At 41.4% G+C, this 23,303-nt stretch overlaps 1 protein-coding gene across 1 annotated transcript in view; it reads right to left on the bottom strand.

The window, feature by feature from the left end:
- RHOJ (ras homolog family member J) overlaps nt 1-23,303 on the bottom strand; it is a 160,198-nt gene that overhangs the window by 41,283 nt on the left and 95,612 nt on the right. Inside the window, exon 2 of the mRNA XM_007949092.2 lies at nt 8,910-8,968. Within this exon, the coding sequence (XP_007947283.2) occupies nt 8,910-8,968 (59 nt within the window). The remainder of the gene's footprint in view (nt 1-8,909; nt 8,969-23,303) is intronic.

Genomic DNA, 23,303 nt, shown 5'->3' with positions numbered 1-23,303 from the left:
GGGCTCCTTCCTTATTGGATACCAGAGCTGAATCTGAAATTACATTTTTCTAAACCGAAAAGTAATAAGACCCAAATGTGTGCAAATTTTGATTGAATCTCCCAATCAATGTCCCTACAGTCCCATTTTTCATAATTTAGGGGAAAAGTGAGATGGTGTCTTAAGGTTACTTTTACTGATAGCCTCTCATGTGTGAAAACTTTTCCCTAATTCATCAGATAGTGCACTTCCAAAACCATAGTAAGATTCATGTGAACAAGAAAATTTGAGCTGCTCATTGAGGAAAAACATGTGTCCTGATGTTTTAGGCAAACTTTCCAAGGGTTGATGCCAGATCTTGTGCCTCAGATAGCTCTGTTAGTTCAGCCAATAACAAAGGGGAGGGGTTGTGTCCTTCCACAACTTGACCCTGAGTTACTGGTAATGAACCCCAGCTGTACTTGCCTCCTTGGCTGGTCACACACTTCTTTGGCCCTTGGAGAAAAAGGAGATTCAGGAATCTGGGTGACATGAGGATGTTCAGTACACAGCGCTAGCTGAGTGACAAGTATAGCTGATGTCCTTCCTGCCTTCACTCTCTCACGCCTCCAGTCACTGGTGACAGCTTCGCTGTTATAGGCTGTGTTATCTCAGTGACAGACACCATCCTGTGCTTGTCCACATGCAGACAGCTCCCAATTCCGTGGTATTGTGTGTAGAGAAGTCCTTGCTGAGAAATCTGGCTCCTGGTGAGGTCAACCAGCAGTCAGCGCCGGCTCCTGACACCAGGAAATGCTTATTCTGCCCCAGCAGCGCTGCCGACTGCCACTTTTGCCAAGGTTGCTTTGGAGATATGCCCATCCCGGAGTTTGGCCCAAGAGGCCATAATCTGAGCAGGGCTTTGTTCATGTCACTCAGCTGGGTGAGGACCCAGTGAGAGAAGGAGCCAAAGAGTCTTAGTAACATGGCCGGCTCCAACCTAGGTGGTTACTTTGAGTCATGACCCGAGGAAGACCCTTCTCCCAGTTTGGCATTTTTCAGCCAGGGAATACCCGGGTTTACTGCTTTATCCCAACCCTAGCATCCTGCTCTCCACTCACTCTCTCGTGAGATTGTCTAAACAAACAGGCCTACAAGTACGTCATGGAAAAGGCTGCTCTGGGGCTCTTTCTGTAGCTGAGCCAAAAATGTGAGCTCAAGAAATCCCTTTCAGAGAGTAACACACTACTAAGGGCATGTGGCGTGCTGGATGAATTAGCAGAACCTCAACAGATTTGGCTTACTGCCTCACCAGTGTGATCTGAGGGGGACAAGCAGAGTCACCCTGAGAAAAATCTCACTTCACTGTCTAATCTAATGGTTGGAATTCTACCTAAAAGGTGAACCAGAGTTCTGGAGATTCTTTGTCTTCTAAGGATTCCACTCAAAATCCAAACCTTAGTTTCTTTCAGGGCTTTGGGAAGGGAGTTAATATTTGATAGCAGCTGCCATGTGCTGGCAGTATATATATGTGATTTCATTACAAACTCTCTTCAGCAATTACTTGGCCAGATTGTGAAGAGGTTGGAGTGTGTCTCAGACCAGGGCTGGAGGGCATTGCAGCCACGTTCCAGACAGACTAGGTGCTTTGAAAGTAGAGAGGAACCGCTTTAATGATTTTGTCGAGGGTTGACTTTGAGAGTAGAGATAATGAGTTCCTATCACTTAACCTTTCAGAACACATTTGCTTCTTGAAGTCATTTTCATCAGCTCTGAGACTACAGTTAGTTTACCATGAAGATGAGGGGTGCTGCTCCTTTGTTTTATTCATGCAAGAAACTCTAATAATTCACAGTAAGACTGAACTCTGTAGCTGGGTACTAAGATTTGTTATTTCCTTTTTGTGGTTCAGGGATTAATCAATTGGTCTTTAGATCATCTCTCTTCCTCATGAGCAACTCTAGTTAAAATGAGTATGCTTGAATTTGCTGTAGATGTTCCTAAAATGAGCCTGAGTGTATTGTGGTTAAGAGCTCAGTTGCTAACCAAAAGGTCAGTGATTCTAACCCGAAAGCCAGTCTGTGGGAGAAACAAGTGTCAGTCAGCTTCTGTAAAGATTTACAGACTTGAAAATACCACGGGGGCAGTTCTACTCTGTCCTATAGGGTTGCTATGAGTCAAAGTCAACTTGCTGCCAACTTTTTTTTTTTTGGAAAGATGTTCCTTAGCCATGTGACTTAAGCAATGTTTGGTAGGATATAACTGAGGAGGGGTGGAGTATTGTATCTAGATCGGGGAATGGAAATTTTGGGACAGTGCTTCTAAATTAAATTTGTTACAAAACCTTATTGGCAAAGTCCTAGAACCATGGGAATAAGTGGGGGTAATGGTTGCTACTGCATCCTCCTAACTTTAGGAACAATGCTTCAACCATGAAAGCTCTCGACTTGTTGTTGTCAGGTGCTGTTGAGTCAGCTCCGACTCATAGTGACCCTACGGACAGCAGAACAAAAAGCTTCCTGATCCTGGGTCCTCACAATCTTTGCTGTGATTGAGCCCATTGTAGCCACTGTGTCAATCCATGTTGTTGCAGGTCGTGTTCTTTTCTGTTGACCCTCTACCAGCATGATGTCCTTCTCCAGGGACTGGTCTCTCCTAATAACGTATCTAAAGCCATGTGCGATGAAGTCTCACCTCACTTGCTTCTAAGGAGACTTCTGGCTGTACTTTTTTCTGATTTGTTATTCTTCTGGCAGTACATCCATGGTATATTCAATATTCTTTGCCAACAGTATAATTCAAAGATATCAACTCTTTGGTCTTCCTTATTCACCGTCCAGCTTCACATGCATATGAGGTGAACCATGGCTTGCTCCAGACACACCTTAGTCCTCAAAATGATATCTTTGGTTTTTAACACTTGAAAGAGGTCTTTTGCAGCAGATATGCCAGTGCAATATGTTGTATTTCTTAACTGCTGCATCCATGGCATTGATAGTGGATCCAACTAAAATGAAGTCTGACAACTTCAAACTTTTCTCTGCTTATCGTGATGTTGCTTATGGGTCCAATTGTGAGGATTTTTGTTTTCTTTATGTTGAGATGTAATCCGCACTGAAGGCTGTAGCCTCTGATCTTCATCAGTAAGTGCTTCTCTTCCATTTCTTTTTCAGCAAGCAAGATTGTGTCATCTGCATATTGTAGTTTCTTAATGAGTTTTCCTCCGATCCCTAATGTTGCATTCTTTTTCACATAATCCAGCTCCTCAGATTATTTGCTCAGCATATGAATTGAATAAGTGTGGTGAAAAAACACCACCCTGACGCACATCTTTCCTGATTTTAAACCATGCAGTATCCCGTTTTTCTGTTTGAATGACTGCCTCATGATCTATATACAGGTTCGTTATGAGCACAATTAAGTATTCTGGAATTCCAATTTGTTTTGGTTCTCTTGTTCTGCTGCACCGGAAAAATACCACAAATGAACACTACATCCAGCTACCAAGACACTCAAAACCAGGCCAAGCCAAGTTGACACATAACCTTAACCACCACACCATTCTTCACAATGTTAATCATAATTGGTTATGAACCACACAGTCGAATGCCTTTGCATAGTCAATAAAACACAGGTAAACATCTTTCTGGTATTCTCTGCTTCTGGCAAGGTCCGTCTGACATTAGCAATGATATCCCTCCTTCCACATCGTCTTCTGAATCCAGCTTGAAATTCTGGCCATTTTCTGTTGATGCATTGCTACAACTGTTTTTGGATTATCTTCAGGAAATTTTACTTTTGTGTGACATTTATGGTATTGTTTGATAATTTCCACATTCTGTTGGATCACTTGTCTTTAGAATGGGCATAGACATAGATCTCTTTCAATCGGTTGGCCAGATAGCTGTCTTCCAAATTTCTTGGCATAAATGAGTAAGAGCTTCCAGTGTTGCATCTGTTTTTTGAAACATTTCAATTGTTATTCTGTCAGTTTCTGGAGTCTTGTTTTTCACCAATGCCTTCAGTGCAGCCTGGACTTCTTCTTTCAATGCCATTTGTTCTTGATCATTTACTACCTTCTGAAATGGTTTAACAGCAACCCCCCCCCAACCTATTCTTTGTAATAAAGTGACTCCATTTCCTTTTGATGCTTCCTGCCTTGTTCAATATCTTGCACAAAGAGTTCTTCAGTATTGAACTTGGAGTTTAATTTTTTTCTTCAGTTCTTTCAGCTTGAGAAATGCCGAGCATGTTCTTTTTCCCTTTTGTTTTTGTAACTTCAGGTCTTTGCACATTTCATCGTAACAATTGACTTTGTCTTCTAGAGCCGCCCTTTGAAATCTCCTGTTCAGCTCTTTTATTTAACCATTTCTTCCATTTGCTTTAGCTACTCTACATTTAAGAGAAAGTTCCAGAGTCTCTTCTGGCATCCATTTTGGTCTTCTCTTTGTTTCCTGTGTTTTCAATGACCTTTTGCTCCTTCATATATGATGTCCACAACTTGTCTGGTCTTTTGCTCATTAGTGTTTAATGCGTCAGAAACTAGAGACAAGCCTATGAACTGAACACTTGTACCAAGGAGATGCATTCCTTAGAACAATCAACCATGTAAAATAAGAAGGGCAGCATTTGCACAGGAAGAAATGTAGAGAGGCAGAATGCATAGGCAAGAGGGACACGGGGAAAAGGTAACCATGGGGAGGAAGTGGGAAGTGAGATGTTACATTGTGGGGAATGTAACCAGTATCAAAAAACAAAATGTGTATATGAACTGTTGAATGTAAAATGAATCTGCACAATAAAAAAGTTAAAACTATTCTTAAAATAGTCTCTAAACTCAAGTGGGATATACTCAAGGTCATACTTTGGCTCTCATGGATTTGTTTTAATTTTCTTCAGCTTTAAATTTCAGTTTTAAATTTCTTGAAGTTGCATATGAGCAGTTGATGGTCTGTTCTGCAGTTGGTCCCTGGCTTTGTTCTGACCAATGATATTAAGCTTCTCCATCATCTCTTTCCACAAATGTAGTTGATGTGATTCCTGTGTATTCTATCTGGTTAGATCCATGCATATAGTTGGTGTTTATGCTGTTGGAAAAAGTTATTTGCAATGAATAAATTGTTGGTCTTGCAAAATTCTACCATGTGATCTCTGGCACTGTTTCCATCACCAAGACTGTATTTTCCAACTACTGATCCTTCTTTTTTTTTTCCCCCCTTCCAACTTTGCATTCCAATGACCAGTAATTTCCAATGACCAGTAATTACCAATGATTGCATGTTTGATCAATTTCAGACTACAGAAGTTGGTAATAATCTTCAATTTCTTCATCTTTGGCATTAGTGGTTGTTGCATCAATTTGAATAATAATTATATTGATTGGTTTGCCTTGTAGTCATATGGATATTATCCTATCACAGACAGTGTTGTACTTCAGAATAGATCTTGAAATGTTTTTTTTGATAATGAATGAGAGGCCATTCCTCTTCAATCTGTCATTCCCAGGATAGCAAACCATCTGATTATATGATTCAAAATGGCCTATACCAGTCCATTTCAGCTCGCTAATGCCTAGAATATTGATCTTTATGCATTCTATTTCTTTTTTGATGAATTCCAATTTTCCTAGATTAATACTTCATACATTCCATGCTCTGATTATTAATGAATGTTTGTAGCTATTTCTTCTCATTTTGAGTCATTCTGCATTAGCAAATGACAGCCCTGAAAGCTTTACTCCATCCAGAGCATTGTGGTCTACTCTACTTTGAGGAGGCGGCTCTATCCCAGTTTTATTTAGAGTATCTTTCAATAATAGGCTCATCTTCTGGCACTGTATCAGCCAGCGTTCGACTGCTATTCATAAGGTTTCCACTCACTACTTTTATTCAGAATTAGATTGCCAGGAACATCTTACTAGTTTGTCTTAATCTGGAAGCTCTGCTGAATCCTGTCCACCATGGGTGGACTTTGAAATTTCTGCTGGTCTTTGAAACACCGGTGACATAGCTTTAATCATCACAGCAAGATGTAAGCTGCTGTAGCATGATAAACTGATAGACAGGATTTCTAGAGCAGGGCTTCTCTAATTTTAATGTGTGTATGAATCACCTTGGGATCTTGTTAAATGAATTTCTGGATTTAGTAGGTCTGGGATGGGTCCTGAGATCTGCATTTCTAACACACTCCCAGGTGATGCTTCTGCTGCTGCTCAGTGAGCCATACTTTATGTAGGAAGGCTATAGAACAGTGGTCCTCAATGCATCACTTCCAGACCAGCAGCAGCATCACCAAGAGACCTGATAGAAAAGCAAATTCTCAGACCCCATCCTAGAGCTGCAGAATTAGAAACTGTGGAGGTAGAGCACAGCAGGGAAGGGTTTCAACAAGCCCTTCAGGTGATTCTGATGCATTCTCAAGTTTGACAACCACTGTTCTAGAAAATGAATTACTATCATTTAGTGGACTGCATTCCAATATTTTTAACAATCCCTTACTGCTAAAAGCTCTCCCTTGGATCTAACCTCAAATCTTTTTTGTTTACTTACTCTAATTCTTTCAGCATTTATTGAAGTCATCTTTTGTAGGTCCTGATCCTAGAGTTTTAGGACTAGAGGGAACCTTAAGATGTGTTCTTATTCCTTTTCCCCATTCTTTTTGCCCCCCTATTAACCTTGTCCACTTCTGAGCTTTCAAAATAGCTAGTGGAAAATATTAAAGTGAAAGTTAAGTTGCAGACATATCTGTAACCCATTTGTTATATTTTATCAATGTTCATCATTTTCTCTTGTATCAGATGTTAGGGGCCATTCCACTTCAATATGGAGTTTAAAGATTTTTTTTTTTTTTTTACAAGACCTTATAACTTTAACCTCTATACTAGTGTATCATCTAAATTTTTTAAAAGAGAAATGGGAAAAAATAATTGAACTCTACAGAAGCGTTTAAACAGTTTTATTGGGTTTGAAATTTTGTAGAGGACTGGGGAGGTGGTTCTGGGGCAAATGAGGCACAGAAGCCAATAGTGTTTGTGAATTGCCGTAGAAGAGGGCACAAGGGAATAGCAACCGGGATCGTTAAGAGTTTTTCTAGAAGGCAAGGGAAACATAGAAAAGTTGCAGAATCATGACAAAATTCTTGTGATATTGAACTTTTAAAATTAGACTATATTTAGAAAACCTGATTATGGGGGAGAAAGATATAAACTTCTTTCTCTTCCAGGCTATGAATACCTGATAAATGGGAACACCTCAAGATTGTATCATTGAATTAGAGTAGGCAATCTTCAGCCCAAAGAGCAGTGTACTCCTGGTGTTGGAAGGCCTTCTGGTGGAGGGGCAGCTCAGTGAGTAACACTGAGGTCCTTGTACCTTAGCTCAGAAGAGTCAAGCTGATCCTTCCATTTGGGCATCTGGGGGACAATTTCTCCTAGTTTATGTCTTGCTATTGACTTAACAGATTGCCTCCATCCCCAGGTTCCTGAGAGTAGCTTGCCAAAACAGCTGTCTGCCATTGAGGGGGAAATGGATAATTTTAGGAGCAAGTTTGGGTTTCTTTTGGGAGTCAGGTACAGATTTTCTAGGTTCTCCACTACACTAGCCTGCCCACCTCCTGGTTTTGATGTCCCCTGTACATTTATACTCATAACAAATTGAGTTGATTCTGATTCATAGCAACCCTATAGACAGATTAGAACTGCACCACAGGGTTTCCAAGGCTGTACATTTTTACATAAGCAGACTGTCACATCTTTCTCCCATGGAGTGGCTGATGGGTTCAAACCCCTAAACTTTCAGTTAGCAGCCCAATGCTTAACCATTGCACCAGCAGGGCTCATTACATGTATATAGTCGTCTTTGCAAATGCATACAGAAATTCCAAAGAAAATGATATTTATTTTTCTTCTAGTAAAATAAAAAAGGTATATCTCCAGATAGCTATGGAAAAAAGCTGAGACAAATATATGACTACAAATAACAATTAGCAGGAAGCTCACAGTGGAAGCAGCATCATCAAATGTTCACTCCACAGGATTTGAGATGTATGAATTTGTGCAGACTGCACAGCCTGCTGATTTGACCTAAATAAATGACCCAAGACATATGGTAACAAAAGCTCTAAGAAATTGAGTCACAGTCATCTGTTGCTTAACCACTTTCTCTTCTCGAGGCCATGAACTGATAACATCAGAAAGTTATCTTAGTGGAGTGTGGGGTGCTAGGAAGAAAGATAAGGTGTCATTTTCACACAGATAGAGCATGTGCACATGATTCAATGTTGTGGGTTCTAGTCTGTTGTCCTACATTATTGGTTGGCCAGGTTCTCCAACTTGAAGAAACATTTTGACAGTGAGAATGTATCAGGAATCTTAGAGAACCGAGTCAATCCCCATTTATTCAGAGGCTGACCTTCCCTTTTGGAAAACATCCAGGATTCCAGTTTTTCTTCCTTCCAACACTTAATGTGTCTTCTTCCGACTCCCTCCCTGTACCCTATCCCCATCTCTTTTTGGACTTTTTCACAGCTCATTAGACAACTCTAATAAAGAGTAACCAAAGAAAATGTGGTTAAAAAAAAAAAAAAGAATGAAACTCAAATCTATGAAATTGACTCATTTATAATGGATCTGGAATATGTTTGGGTAGGAGGAAATGAAAACTCTTGGTCAAATATGTTATTTTGGTTATTGATGATCATCAGTCAATGGGTGGATCTTTCTTTACCTGTCAACACCGTTAGTAATGTAATGATTAGTTATTTGTAGTTGCAAATATTTTTAACATATGAAGAATGTGCTTTTGGTTGTCATTTAGGTAGGTAACAAAAATGATCCATATGAGTAATAACTGTATTATCCATTAGTTTCTTAGAAAGGCTCCTATATGCCTAGCCAAATGGGTCATCCTCCCCAACCCTCAAACCCTCAATGAATGAAAATAATGAAAATGTACCTGTCCTGCGGTGTCATACAGTCCGAGCAAGTGTTGCTTGCCTCCCACTGTCACAGTAACTACAGAGAAGAGAAGAGAAAAGGAGAGTCCATAAAAGGCAAGCTTCAACCAGGAGCCTTCACATTTCTCCATGCCAACATCTCCCTAGGCAGTGCAGATAAGCATATGCCTCACCCGTGTATATTCTAAACTAAGTTGACAGCTTGATTTCCAATTGAAAGGCAACCTTGGGCTGCACTGAGAGCAGATGGGCTGAGCCATGTCCAAATTTCTCAGTGAAGATGAGTATTATTGGAGCCACTAGGGAACTTTGTAGGCTGCTCATTGACTCTTCTTAAACCCATTGGCACTGAGTTGATTCTGACTATAGTGACCCTATAGGACAGAGGAGAACTGCCCCATAGTGTTTCCAAAGCTGTAATCTTTACAGAAGCAGACTGCCACATATTTCTCCCATGGAGCAGTTGGTAGGTTCAAACCACTGACTTTTTTTTTTTTTCAATTAGCAGCCAAGCATTTTAACCACTATACTACCAGGGCTCCTGCAGTGTAGTAAATTTTACATAGTGTGGCTTTTGTAGCCATAAGTCTTTGTAAACTCCATGGTGGAATTTGCTGTGAGCAACTGAGTAGCTCCTGATTGTTAAAGTTATCCACCTGGGGTATTTCTGTTGGGAGCAGCACAAAGTAATTTTCTGGGAAGTTCACTCTCTCGCAGGTGTATAGAATTCTGATGTTGGGATTGGTTAGTGATCACTCTGCCAGGCTCAAAAGGAGCCCTCCTAGAGGCAGAAGAAGTCTAAGTGCTGGTTGGGAAAGATGTGCTGCTGAGAGATACACGCTGCTGAGAGGGAGACACTGAGACACCAAGAGACATGCACTGCTGGGAGAGAGACTAAGAAAGACTGTTGGCTGAAAGACGGAGCTGAGAGAGACTGAGTGTTGTTCCTGAACTTGAATTGTAGCCTTGTGTGTCCCTAATAAACTCCATAATCTGTGAGTTCTGTGTGGCCGCTGCAGTGAATTATTGAACCCAGCAGAGAGGTGGTGGGTGCTGCAGGAGGAATGGTTGGTGTCAGGGTTGATGAAAGGGCTGGAGGGAGGCAGCATGTCTGGCCTTGCAGGAATAGGCCTTGGGCTACTGATGGTGATTCTGTCTTCCTCTTATGGGGTTAGAGGAGGTCAGACGATGTGGCCTCCCTGCCCCTTTGGCAGCTCCTTATTAGGCCCTAGAATATAAGCTTCTGAAGGAAAAGGCTGATGGACCTTTTTTGGTCAAATTATTTCCTTCTTTTTTTGGCTTGAACCACTTTTCAGGCTACAGAATCATGTAAGCAATTTTTCTGTTAGAAAAAGTGCTTTTTATCTCTTTGAAATGCTAATAATATCCTAGAACAAAGAATATTAACTCACCTGCCACATTTTTTGTAGCAAAGCAAATGATTAAGTGAAAAGGGCTTAACATTTATTAATTTTTTTCAAAATTAAATATTCAACCAATTTATTACCACTTTGAACCTTAGTTGCAGAAAAAATGTTGCATGGATTCAGTTTCAAAAACCTAATTGGTGTGGATAGAGCAAAAAGTAGAGAGCTGGTTTACCCAGCAAGCTTCCTGCCTGGCCAAGCAATTGTGTTTTAAACTGAGAAGTAACACAGAGATACCAAAAACTTTGAACATGTCTGGAAATGAAATAAAGTCTCAATGTAAATGAAACTGAACAGATCAAATACAGGACTAGCCCAGTTTGCTTGGAGAAAGGAAAGGACAAATCTAAATTTCCAAAGAAATTTATTCTTTTTGGAAAAAGGAAATAAAACAGGTAGGACAATGTGATTTTTTTTCCTAGTTGAGTTAAAAAAAAATGTGAAAATCCTTTTGAATACTTCTAACATTAGCTGTGCAGGAAATGAAAAATAAATGTAATAGAAACCTTTTATAACCACATGTCTTGTCCCAGTGAGTTGGGCTTGCCACTCGATGACTGGGGTGTATAATATGCCAGCCGAATCCTGGTGCCCAGGGTTGCTGATTTGGTGTTGATTTTACTTTTACTCATTTTCAAGTTAATGGGCTACATGTATGCAAAGCACTTTTGAATGGCTCATTCTTTGAAAAGCACTTGTTTAAAAGCACTGCCTCACCAGACACGGGAATATTTTTCTAATCTACTTGGATCAACAAGTGTTCAGCTTGGTAACATGGCTGCAGCCAGTCAGATGAACTTTGAAATGTGTATTTGTAAGAAACGAACCCAATTCAATCCAACTGAGTTGACTTACTCACAGAAAAAAAGCTTTTAAACATTTTGACTTCCTTTCATAAGCCAGGCTAGCAATGGAAATGAAAGGGAGACCTGTGACCCACGACTCTTTGTTCTGTTTAATTGTCCTTTTCATGTGTGCAGGAGCTTTGGTGGTTCAGTGGTCAAAGCATTTGGTTGCTAACTAAAAGTTCAAACCCACCACCTGTTTCCACAGGTGAAAGATTGGACAGTCTGCTTCCACAGTGATTTACAACCTTGGAAACCCTATGGGGCGGTTCTACTTTTTCCTAGAGGGTTGCTATGAATCGGAATCTACTCGATGGCAGAGGTTTTGTTTCTTTTTTTCATTTCATGTTTGCACTGGCAGATGAAAACTCAGTCAGATGTTCCTGAAATCTGCCTAAATGGTTTCTTTAATGATGGAGTCACTACCTAGTCATGAATCAGGAATGAAGGGAAGAAATCCAGCTATTAGAACATGGGATTTCCTGCCTGTAGCAAGCTCAGACCATTCCGGCCAGGGGCAGCTGTTCCTAAGACCCCTTGTGCCGTCCCTTGACACACAGGCCCAGGGTCACCTGTAGAATGAGCACTGGAAGCTAGTCACTGTTGCTGCCCTGCTGGGCACTGTTAATATTCCTAAGCAATCGTTGTGACCTTTGTCACTGGAGCCCGGAAGCGCCTGCTCACATTTTTGCCATTTTCTCCAGAGGATAATCTTTCCCTCCAGCCTGCTTTTCTCCAGGCTTCACCCTTCTCTCCCTGCTTTGGCTGCGGGGAACTTCATAGGCTTGAGCAGAGTGTGAGTTCAGGAAGGCTGGGAGGTGGAGTCTGAGCAAGCCTTGTTTTCCCTTCCTCAGGGGACCATGCTCAGTGTTGAGAACAGAAAAACTGCCTGTAATTCCTTCAGTCAGAGATGGTGGAGACTAGTCATTTATTGGCAAAGTACCAACACAATGCAGTGTAGTATGTATCATGCTAGAGGCAGCATAGGACGTGTGTGAGAGCATGTGTGCCTCTGTGTACACACTGGTGGGGGGAGATCAGAGAAGGCTTCCTGGGGGAGGAAATGTCTGAGCTGAGCCCTGAAGGATGGCCAAAACTACCCAGCACGCACCGGTGAGACAAACAGTGTAACAGTGAAAGCTTCACAGGTAGAAATAGCCTAAATGCCCTTCCCCCTTGTTGTTGTTGTTGTTATGTGCCGTTGAGTCGGACCCGACTCATAGCAACCCCTCCTTGGGTTGCTGAGGCAGTATCACTAGTAGCATTCTATTTGACTTCCCTAACTAGAGCCTCTCCATCTTAGGAAACACTTAGCTTAGAGATGGCTCTGATGGCAATGCCTAAGGCACTTGACTGCTAACCAGAAGGCTGTCAGTGCAAACCCACCAGCCACTCCTGGGCAGGAAGATTGGGCAAACTACTTCTGTAGTGATACCACCTAAGAAACCCAAGGAGGGGTTGCCATGAGTTGGATCCGACTGGACAGCAGTGAGTTAATTACAGGGAGGTGCGGTGTAGTAAATCACATAGTGTGGCTTTTCTAACCATAAGTCTTTGTAGACTCTGTGATGGAATTTGCCATGAGCTCCTGATTGTTAAAGTTATCCACCTGGGGTATTTCTGTTGCGAGTGGCACGAAGCAATCTTCTGGGGAGTCTCTCTCTCTCTCACACACATGCATAGAATTCTGATGTTGGGATTGGTTAGGTTGGCCACTCTGCCAGTCTCAAAAGGAGCCCTCCTAGAGGCAGAAGAAATCTCTCACTTCTGGCTGAGAGACTTGAGAGACATACATTGGTGAGAGAGACATCGAGAGACACATGCTGCTGAGATAGACACTGAGAGACATGCACTGCTGGGAGAGAGACTGAGAGAGTCTGTTGGCTGAGAGAGACTGAGCATGTTCCTGAACTTGAATTGTAGCCTGATGCTTCCCTAATAAACACTGTAATCTATGAGTTCTGTGTGGCCACTGCAGCAAATTATCAAACCCAGTAGAGAGGTGGTGGGTGCTGTGGGAAGAACAGTTGGTGAAAGGGCTGGAGGGAGGCAGCATGTCTGGCCTTGCAGTAATAGGCCTTGGGCTATTGATGGTGATTCTGTCTTCCTTTTGTGGGGTTAGAGGAGGTCAGAAGATGTGGCCTTGCCCCTTTGGCAGGAGGTATGGCTTGGAAGCATGGCTAGCCTTGTTGATGTGAGTACTAGTTTCATGTTTTGTACCACCCATAGTGGATGACAGTAACTTCTGGTTTTTGAGTCTCTCCCTACTAGAGAACACTGAGCCATAAAGAAGAAACAAGAGCCTGGAGTCTGCACACTGGCCTAAACCAGTACTGATTACAAGAGCATGGTAGAAGAAGGCAGTTCGATACTCTGGGTAACTTACTGCCAACATGGGAGGGTGGGGTGGATTCTACCATCTTGTCCCCTCCTCTTGCCAAGCTCTGGGCATGCTGTTCAAATCGAGCATGCACAAACGAATTGAGGATGTGCGGATGATAAGGGAAACCCTAGGATAGCCTTTTTAGGTGCATCAATTAGCACCATGGCTCTTTCCTAGAAAATCTCACCAAAACCCCTATTCATAAAAACCTCAGTGGCTTTTGTTCTGGGAGCCATCCAATAGATCCAGGATGAGCTCCATTACTAAGACAACTAAATAAAGATTCTTCATTCCCTTTCACCAACTCTGAGTCTCTATAGCTGAGCAGAGTGAGACCTGGAAGTCTCTGGTTACACTGGAGGAGGGTGATTTTAGGAGATGGTGCTGAAGAGGTGACCATACAGAGTTAGTCTTCTCTGGATCATCAACTTAACCTATAGTCCACAGGTTTTGTTAAGCTATGGAAATCATGAGTTCTTATATCCAAAGAAAGTGACAGAGAAGGAATTAAAATAGTTTCTTTGGGTTAAAGTGGAATGGTGTTGGTGGCAGCAAAGGGGAAGGGATGACATACTTGGGTGAAAGCCATGGTAGCCTCTCAGTGTGTGGGGTCAGCACTACTGGAAGAATCTGTCAGGACGGGAGCAGAGCTTGTGTCCCTATCTCTGGAAGTTACTCCCCGCCCCTTGCACCTTCCCAATCTATCTAAAGAATGATATGTTGATTATACAGCTGATGCCAGAAAATGTTAAGGGCCAGTTAGAATCAAATACAAGTATCCATCACACATTGTGCATTGTACAAGTCATGGCTTTGTGAGTCCTTATCTTGGAGTAGCAGTGGATGTCACCTTGTTTGCCAACCTGTGTCCTGTGAGGTCTCAATTTGGAAATGAATCAGTCACAACTGCTTCAGAATATATTACTATACAATGCTAATCGTAAATGTACCAGTACCTGTTATCAAAATTGACTCCTGTAGAGCGTGTCAGAGTAGAACTGTGCTCCAGAGGATTTTCAATGGCTGTTTTTTTCGAAGTAGGTTATCAGACCTAAGGTGCCTCTGGGTAGACTTGAACCTCCAACTTTTTGGTTAACAGCCAAGCACATTATTCACTTGCACCACCCAGGGATTCATGCCTCATGCTAAATGTAGTGGGGAGGATAGAGCAGGATAATCATATAGGTCTGTGTTTGAATCCTGTCTTGCAATTCACTGTCTGGGTGACCTTGGGACTATCACCTAACAACTCTGAACTCCTCTATTCTTATCTGTTAAAAATGGGGTTAATAGCATCTACCAAAGAGAGAAATTGTGAGTGGGAAAATTAAACGAAGTGGCTGGCACACAGCTGGGACCACAGTAACTGCTGCATGGTTGTTGCTTCCCATCCTTCAACGATTGCATCTTGTCCCTCTGCTGAGGACAGGCATCAGTCTGTCTTGTTTCTTGCTATAAACCCAATGCACATTGTATGGCACATTAAGAAAAACAAAACCAATTGCCATCAAGTCAATTACAACTCAGGGCAACTTATGCGTTACAGAGTAGAACTGTGGTCCACACGGTTTTCTGTCTGTAATCCTTACAGAAGCAACTAGCCAGGACTTTCTTACTCTGTAATTTTGAATAGGGTAGAACTGCCAATCTTCAGATTACTAGTCTAGTACAAACCATTTATTCCACCAAGTGAAAACTTAGTGAATTAGCAGTCACTTTCTATCCTGTGCTGCAGCTATTTAGGTGTACAACTTATCCTCCCCAGTGGACAAGAAGACCTTTGAGGGCAGAATCTCCATAGCCCATATACCCTGCAGTAGGTAGCACAGCTCCTGGCATACATAGTAGATACTGAACACCCAGTGTAGAAATGGAGCACAGGGGCAACTCAGACAGATGAGTCCTTCCACATGTACAGAGCTGCAGCTTGAAGCTCCCGGCAAGACATGGACTGCTGGCAAGTCCCTGCGGCCAGCAAACCTGCCTGGCAGACAGTGGTCAGACTGAAGTCCCAGCTTACCTTCTATTCTCAGAGCTATTAGAATTGTTTTCTGGGCTTTGAGATATTTTAAAGAGAATAGGTGAAATGACCTGCTAATGGCACAGATAATTTTCTCAATAAAGTGTGAGAAGTTGTCAGTGACTTGTTAAGCATGTAAAAGGAAGGCTTTCTCCCTCAAATCCATTAAATTCGTTGCTTCCTTGTGTTTCTGCTTTGGACCTGCATGTTTTCTGTATTCTATCTTGAGAGGATTGGAGTGGTTAATTTTGTGCGTTGATGAGAGGTGCCAATGAAGCCCAAGTGATGGGTTAACCCAGATAGAAAATATTCCAGGACTCTATCTTAATCCTCTCCATGTTTGGTCCTCTCTCTAAACTGTTGTGGCTGCAACAATGGGCTCAGGTATAGCAAGGATTGTGAGGCTGGCGCAGGATAGGCAGTATTTTGTTCTGTTGTACAGAGCGTTGCTATGAATCAGAGCCGACTTGATGGCACCTAACAACAACAACTAAACTATGTGTCATTTGCAGACCCAGATGAGGAAGTGTTGGTTTTTCTAGGTACACCCGCTCAGACCATCCATCCAGCCTATCACCAGCACTAGAAGATTTGTCCAAAGCCCATTCTTGATTGGGGGGTGGACTGTCTAAGTTTCCAAGAGCAGTCTTATGAAGTCAATACTCTATATGATAAATTCCAAGAAAATTTCTAATGGTGAAGATGTCAGGTCAGTTAGGAGTAAGCCTCAATGTACACTCTACTTCCTGGTGCAAAAGGCAGTAGTATAGACAGATTAGAATTTCTGGGAGATGAATATGTATTCTAGCTTTATAACCTGAGCTCCATATTAATCTTATTCAGTTTAAACACTGCCTTATTCTACTATTTGTAGCCATAATTACATAAGAATCCTGCCTCTGCAACTACATTCCTAAGATCATAAAACCAAGACAGGAACAGCTCACAGGATAGGATAATCACATTCCTCAGATCCTGAGACTAAGGAAGGCACACTACAAAGGAAATACTGCAAATAAAAATTTACTGCTTAGATGGCATTTCTTGATAACAGACCATACTTGAGATGTCTTCTAGCCCACTAGTTGTGGTCAGCGTTAACTAGTTTTGGGGCCTGTGCATCTCTGCCCTCCTTTACTGCCTGATGAACTAAGATGGCTGATCCAAGACAAGATCAAGACTCAAACCAAGAGCAAACAACAGACTACATCTGCTCAGAAGAAGTCGCAGCATACATGTTGGCACACACAGACTCCATCTTAGAAAGAGACTGCATATACACCTAGCCTGAAGGAAGTTGAGGTCTGTTTTGGTGACCTCTCATGCCGCTCTAACAGAAATACACTGCAAATGGGAATGGCTTGAACAAACAGGGCTTTAGAATAAACCTTACAGTATTGGAGACTAGAAGTCTGAGTTCAAAGTGCCAGGCTCTAAGGCCTGGGTGAAAGCTCCTCGACCTAGGGCTTCAGCTCTGCCTCCTGCTCCTGGCCCACTGAAGCTGGAGGCATCTCTTCACTCAGGCAGCTGCTGGCTGCTGACGCTGACAAACCCAAGGTTGACAAGTTAAAAGGCACAGTCCTAATATTACCAAACCACATGACAGGCCATTGATTTAAGCCCATTAAAAGTTCCAAGATCAGCAGAGTATGGCAGGTTGCTGAACGACGACTTGGCAACATCCAGGGTTCAAGTGCGTCATAAACTGGACACCTCCCTCAAAGTTGCTTCTTATATACTGGAAACAGACCACATCCCTAAGGCAGCTGCTCCAATAGATTCCACCATGGAGTTAATTACTAATCTCACCATGGGGAATAACTACATTCAGCTGCCCAGCCACTCAACCAGGCCCAGCCAAGTTGATACACAAACTTGACTACCACAGGTCTATCATTAGGAATTTATCACAGCCTTGTTCCCCTTCCTGACTTTTTCAAAAGGGTCAGGATGTTATGAATACCTGCTTGTGTAAGGTTTTTTGGAATCATGTACCCCATGGCCTTAAAAACTACTATAAAAACTCCTAACTTCTAAGGTTCGGGGAGACACATGACATCGCCTCTGACCCCGTGTTGTCTACACCTTGCAAGGTTACTATCATCTTATTAAATTTTTCTCAGAGCTACAGCTGACTTTCTAGTCATTGTTTTATACATACAGCAAAGAGTATAATTTTAAAGAAGTTAAATACATGACTTTCAGACAAACATAGAATGAGCATCTATCAAAGATTTACTAACTCATTAGTGAGCAAACTAGTAGGATGGTAGATCTTGTGTGTTAGAGATTGAATTGGGTCTCCCACACATATAGGTTGGAATCCTAACCCTTATACCTGTGGATGGAGCCCTGGTGGTACCATGGTTAAGGGCTCAGCTGCTAATTGACAGGTCAGTGGTTCAAATCCACCTAGCAGTTCCTTGAGTGGAAAGACCTGGCAATCTGCTCTTGTAAAGATTACAGCCTAGAAAACCCAATGGGGGCAGTTCTACTTTGTCACATTTGGTCACTAGCAGTTGAAAATTGACCTGACATACACACACACACACACACCTGTGGGTGTAATCCCATCTGGAAATACAGTTTCCTTTGTTACGTTAATGAGGCTCTCAGTGTAGGGTGTGTACTAAACCTAGTCACCCCTGAGTTATAAGGAGCAGCACAGACACAGAGACGAGCAAGCTCAAGGACAGGACATAGATGCCACCCGAAGATTGACAGGGAACCAAGGCTACAAATGTTGAAGGAGACAAGGATCTTTCTCCAGAGCAGGGGTACAGAGCATCTTCCCCTGAGCCAGTGCCCTGAATTTGGACTTCTAACCTCCTAAACTGTGAACAAATACATTTCCGTTCTAAAAGCAACCCATCTGTAATATTCTGTTACAGCAGCACTAGGAAACAGGCATTGTACAAAGAGCATTTTAAAAAACCGGGTGTTATAGATATTTAAAAAACAATATTTGAATAAGATGTCTGGATTTGGCAGAAAACTGGTTATTATCCTACAGAATAGGTAAATTTTGGTGTTATCTTTTCTACTAGACAGGAATTATTTGCATCTCTACCCAACAAGATTAACAAGTTAATGTATCACTTCACAAAGTCTATGCCTTTCATTAACAGCAGAATCAAACAAAGGTGTATTCTTCTAGATAATCAATGAACCCTGCGTGTGCGGGTGTTAAACAATGCCCCACTGTGACATTGAAAGACATGAGGCAGGCTCTTGGCCTTATAGCCAAATTTTAGATAATTTTTCTTAATGCTTGAATGCCAGTTTACACCTTGCTACTAATTTATTGAGAGCTTGGGCAAGTCACTTGTCCTCTGTCTCACCTGGAAACTGAATACATTGTGTTTATACCCTATTGCTGGTGTTGGGTGCCATTGAATTGATTTTTGACTCATAGCGAGCTTGTGTGACAGAGTAGAATTGCCCCATTGGGTTTTCCAGGGTGTATCTTTACGGGAGCACATTGCCAAGTCTTTCTTCTGCAGAGCCGCTGGCTGGGTTCAAATCACCAACTTTTGATTAGCAGCGGAGCCCTTAACTGTTCTCCGCCAGGGCTCCTCATGTTTACCCTAAAGGTGTTTAAAAGTCTTTATTATAAACTGTTCAAAATTTAGGGGAAATCATCTGAAGAGTTTCTCTGCCTGGAGGCTGCAGGCAATGTAGAGTTTAAACGAGAATTCACAGTTCTGACGCTCCTCATGCTATCAGACTGATTCAGATAGTCACAGACACAAAATATTTCTCTGAACTTCAGTTTCCTCATCTTTACAATAAGAATATAATAATAACCCTATTACCCTAGAGTATTCTATCCACGTTAGAGAGGTTTTGTGAATATTAGATGAGATAATGTATGGGAAAAGTCTTAAAAATTATACAAAAACATTTGCTACACAAGCATTCTTTTGATCATATCTGGCATACAATACAGGACTCAGTCAGACTGTGTGTAACCACATGCTCCCCATCTTATCTAGAAATAGTCCCTAAGAAAATTCAAACACACAGGCAACGATCAAAAGTGGAATAGTGCATCCCTGTCAAGCATTTTCAAAGAATTATTAGGCCCTTAAAAATTCTGTCAGGTGCCAGCAACAGCTAGTTAGAAAATATGGAAAAATATCCCTTTCACAATGACAACAAAAACTATAAAATACCTCGTAATGTGCAAGACCTTTAAGGGGAAAAGCACAAGACTTTACTGGGATACATAAAAGAAGAAAAATGGAGAAATAGAACATGTTTTTGGATGGAAAGCTCTATACAGGGCAGTCCCCAGATTATGAGCGAGTTCCATTCCTAAGTCTGGCTTTAAATCAAATTTGTATTTAAGTCAGAATAGTGAGGAATGGTCTGTATCTAATGTCAGCCAAATGTTTGTCTTAGTATCTAGTGTACATTTCTATGCACAAAAAAATTACATATTCCAGATAGACTAAATCATCCTTAACATAATCAGCAATAATAAAAATAATGTATTGATGCATGTCATGAAGTAGTGCTCATTTATTATCATGAACTATTGTATGTACTTTGACCTTTTAATATAATAGGTTTTATAGGGATTAGTTTGTAATTATGCGTTGTACGTAAATCGGACACTTGTAACTGGGGGACTGCTTGAATTGTAAAGATGTCAGACCTACCCTAATTTAAGAAATCTAAAGTAATCTTAGTAAGATTTTTGAGTTGGCAATATGAAAAAGTGATTATGGTGGTTAAATGAAAAATTAAGTTGGTGAGAATAGCTAATAATTAAAAAAAATGATAGGAAAATTGTCTTAATATATGTTAAAACATATATAAAGCTATACTGATTAAACAGTATAGCACAGTGAAAGACTTGATAGATCAGTGAAACAGAATTGGCACCTCAAATACAGAGCTTATTCTATATACCTTCCCCTCACTTATATACTATCGAATTACCCAACATTTCCCGTTTACAACCATAGTAAAAAAATGGGCTATCTGTTTTGTGCATTAACAACATCTGGCAACAATAACACCAAGGTGGATGTGAAGGGAAAGAAACGCTGGCTGCGATGGTTTAGGTTATGTGCCAGCCTGGCTGGGTCATGATTCTCAGAGATTTGGCAGTTATGTAATGAAGTAATCTGGCAGCTGTGTAATGATATAGTTACCTTCCATTTTATGATCTGATGTCATCATTCATTTTTGCATAACACTGATTTTCACAGAATGACTGGTCTTTGGAACCTAAACATGCTGATAGAAGAGGAGTGGGTATATAGTAAGTACTTGGGTTATGAACATCCAACATATGGACAACTCACACTTGTCTCTTAATGGAAATTTGCCTTCATTTTGAAATGATTGAGCCAACCCCCACTCACAACAAATTCTTCATCACAGTCACCTTCACTTGCTGCATGTACAGCTTTTAAATAATTTAAAAGGCTTCAAACCTTTTCTTGCATGAAAACCAAAAATACCAAACCCATTGCCATTGAGTTGATTCTGACTCATGGTGACCCTATTGGGCAGAGTAGAACTGCCCCATAGGGTTTCCAAGGCTGTAAATCTTCATAGAGAAGACTGACATATCTTTCTCCTGCAGAGCAGCTGGTGGGTTAGAAGTGCTGACCTTTTGGTTAGCATCTGAGCACTTAACCACTGAGCCACCAGGGCTCCTTCTTGCACTAACCAAACTCACTGCCACTGAGTTGATTCCAACCCATTATGATGCTTTCATTATGTAGAATTGCCCCCTTAGGGGTTTCCAAAACTGTAAATCTTTACAGAAGCAGACTGCCTTAGCTTTCTCCCACAGAGTGGCTGGTGGGTTTGAGTTGCTGAACTTTTCGTCAGCAGCTGAATGCTTTAACCATTATGCCACCAGATCTGCTCTCTTGCACTAAGGTAAGGGTGATTAATAACCATATGCACCTGTTCCAACTTACCTACAAATTTAACTTAAAGATACATTTAGAAATGGATTTTGTTTATAACCAGGGATTGCCTGTATGTGTAAACTTTTAGTATTTGGTCAGTGGCATTTCAAATCAGTAGGAAAAGCTCTGTTGGTGTAGTGGTTAAGGTAGTTGTTTACTAACCAAAAGGTCAGTGATTCAAACCCACCAGCTGCTCTGTGGAAGAAAGATGGGGTAGTCTGCTTCCATAAAGATTTGTTGTTCTTGTTTTGTGCCATCGAGTCGGACCCGACTCATAGTGACCCCTCCTTGGGTTTCCGAGGCAGTATCACTATGGAAGTAGATTGCCCCATCTTCCTTCCGAGGAGTGGCTGGCAGGTTTGAACTGCTAGCCTTCTGGTTAGCAGTCAAGTGCCTTAGCCACTACGCTACCAGAGCTCCCCCATAAAGATTTACAGCCTTGGAAACCCAATAGTTTCATCACCCTTCTATCAGTTTGCTGTACTGTGGTAGCTTCCATGTTGCTGTGATGCTGGAAGTTATACCACCAGTGTTTCAAATACCAGCAGGGTCACCCATGGTGGACAGGTTTTAGCAGTGCTTCTAGACTAAGACAGACTTGGGAGAAAGGCGGGTAATCTACTTCTGAAAATTTTCCAGTGATATGGATCACAACAGATCTGTTTGGTATGGTGTTAGAAGAGGAGCCCCTTGTGTTGGAAAGCACTCAAAATACACAGTGACCACAACAATGGTCGTGAACACATCAGCAGTTGTGAAGATGGCAAAGGACAAGGTAATATTTCATTTTGTTTATATGAGGTTGCCATGAGGCAGAGCCAACTCAATAACAACTAGTAACAACAACAAGATAATTGGTTAACTATTGGCAAATAAAGTGTTAGAGAATATAAAAGCAAATGAAGAGGACATAAAGGAAAGAATTGATATATTTTACTTAAAAGAACCACCACTCATCTATCAGTTTGTTATACTGTGGTGGCTTGTGTGTTGCTGTGAGACTGGAGGCTATGAAACCAGTGTTTCAAATGCCAGCAGGGTCACCCGGTGGACAGGTTTTAGCAGAGCTTCCAGACTAAGACAGACTTGGAAGAAGGAAGGGGCCATCACTTATCAAAGAATTGGCAAGGGAAAACCTTATGAATAACAGTGAAACACTGTCTGATATATTACTGGAAAACTTTATGAATAGCCCTAAAACATTGTCTGATATGGTGCCAGAAGATAAGCTTCTCGGATCTGAAGGCATCAAAATATGACAGGGGAAGAGTTGCCTCCTCAAGGTAGAGTTCACCTTGATGACGTGGATGGACTAAAGCTTTGGGGACATCCATTTGCTGATGTGGCATGACTCAAAATGGGAAGAAAGAGCTGCACACATCCATTAATAATCAGAACATTGAATGTATGAAGTATGAATGTAGGAAAATTGGAAGTTGTCAAAAATGAAAAGGAATGCATAAAGATCAACATCCTAGACATTAGTGAGCTGAAATGGACTGCTTTTGGCCATTTTGAATCAGATAGTCATATGCTCTACTATGCCAGGAATGATAAATTGAAGCAGAATGGCATGACATTCAATATCACAAAGAATGTTTCAAAATCTAACCTGAAGGACAATGCTGTCAGTGACAGGATAATATCCACACACCTACAAGGAAGACCAGTTAATGCTATTATTATTCAAATTTACACACCAACCACCAAAGCCAAAGACAAGGAAATTGAAGATTTTTACCAACGTCTGCAGTCTGAAGTGGATCAAATAGGCAATTGAGCTGT

Source organism: Orycteropus afer, unplaced genomic scaffold, assembly GCF_000298275.1.
Source record: "Orycteropus afer afer isolate SDZICR_OR568_19922 unplaced genomic scaffold, OryAfe1.0 scaffold00237, whole genome shotgun sequence".
Taxonomy (NCBI): domain Eukaryota; kingdom Metazoa; phylum Chordata; class Mammalia; order Tubulidentata; family Orycteropodidae; genus Orycteropus; species Orycteropus afer.
This window is presented reverse-complemented; position numbering and strand designations above follow the sequence as displayed.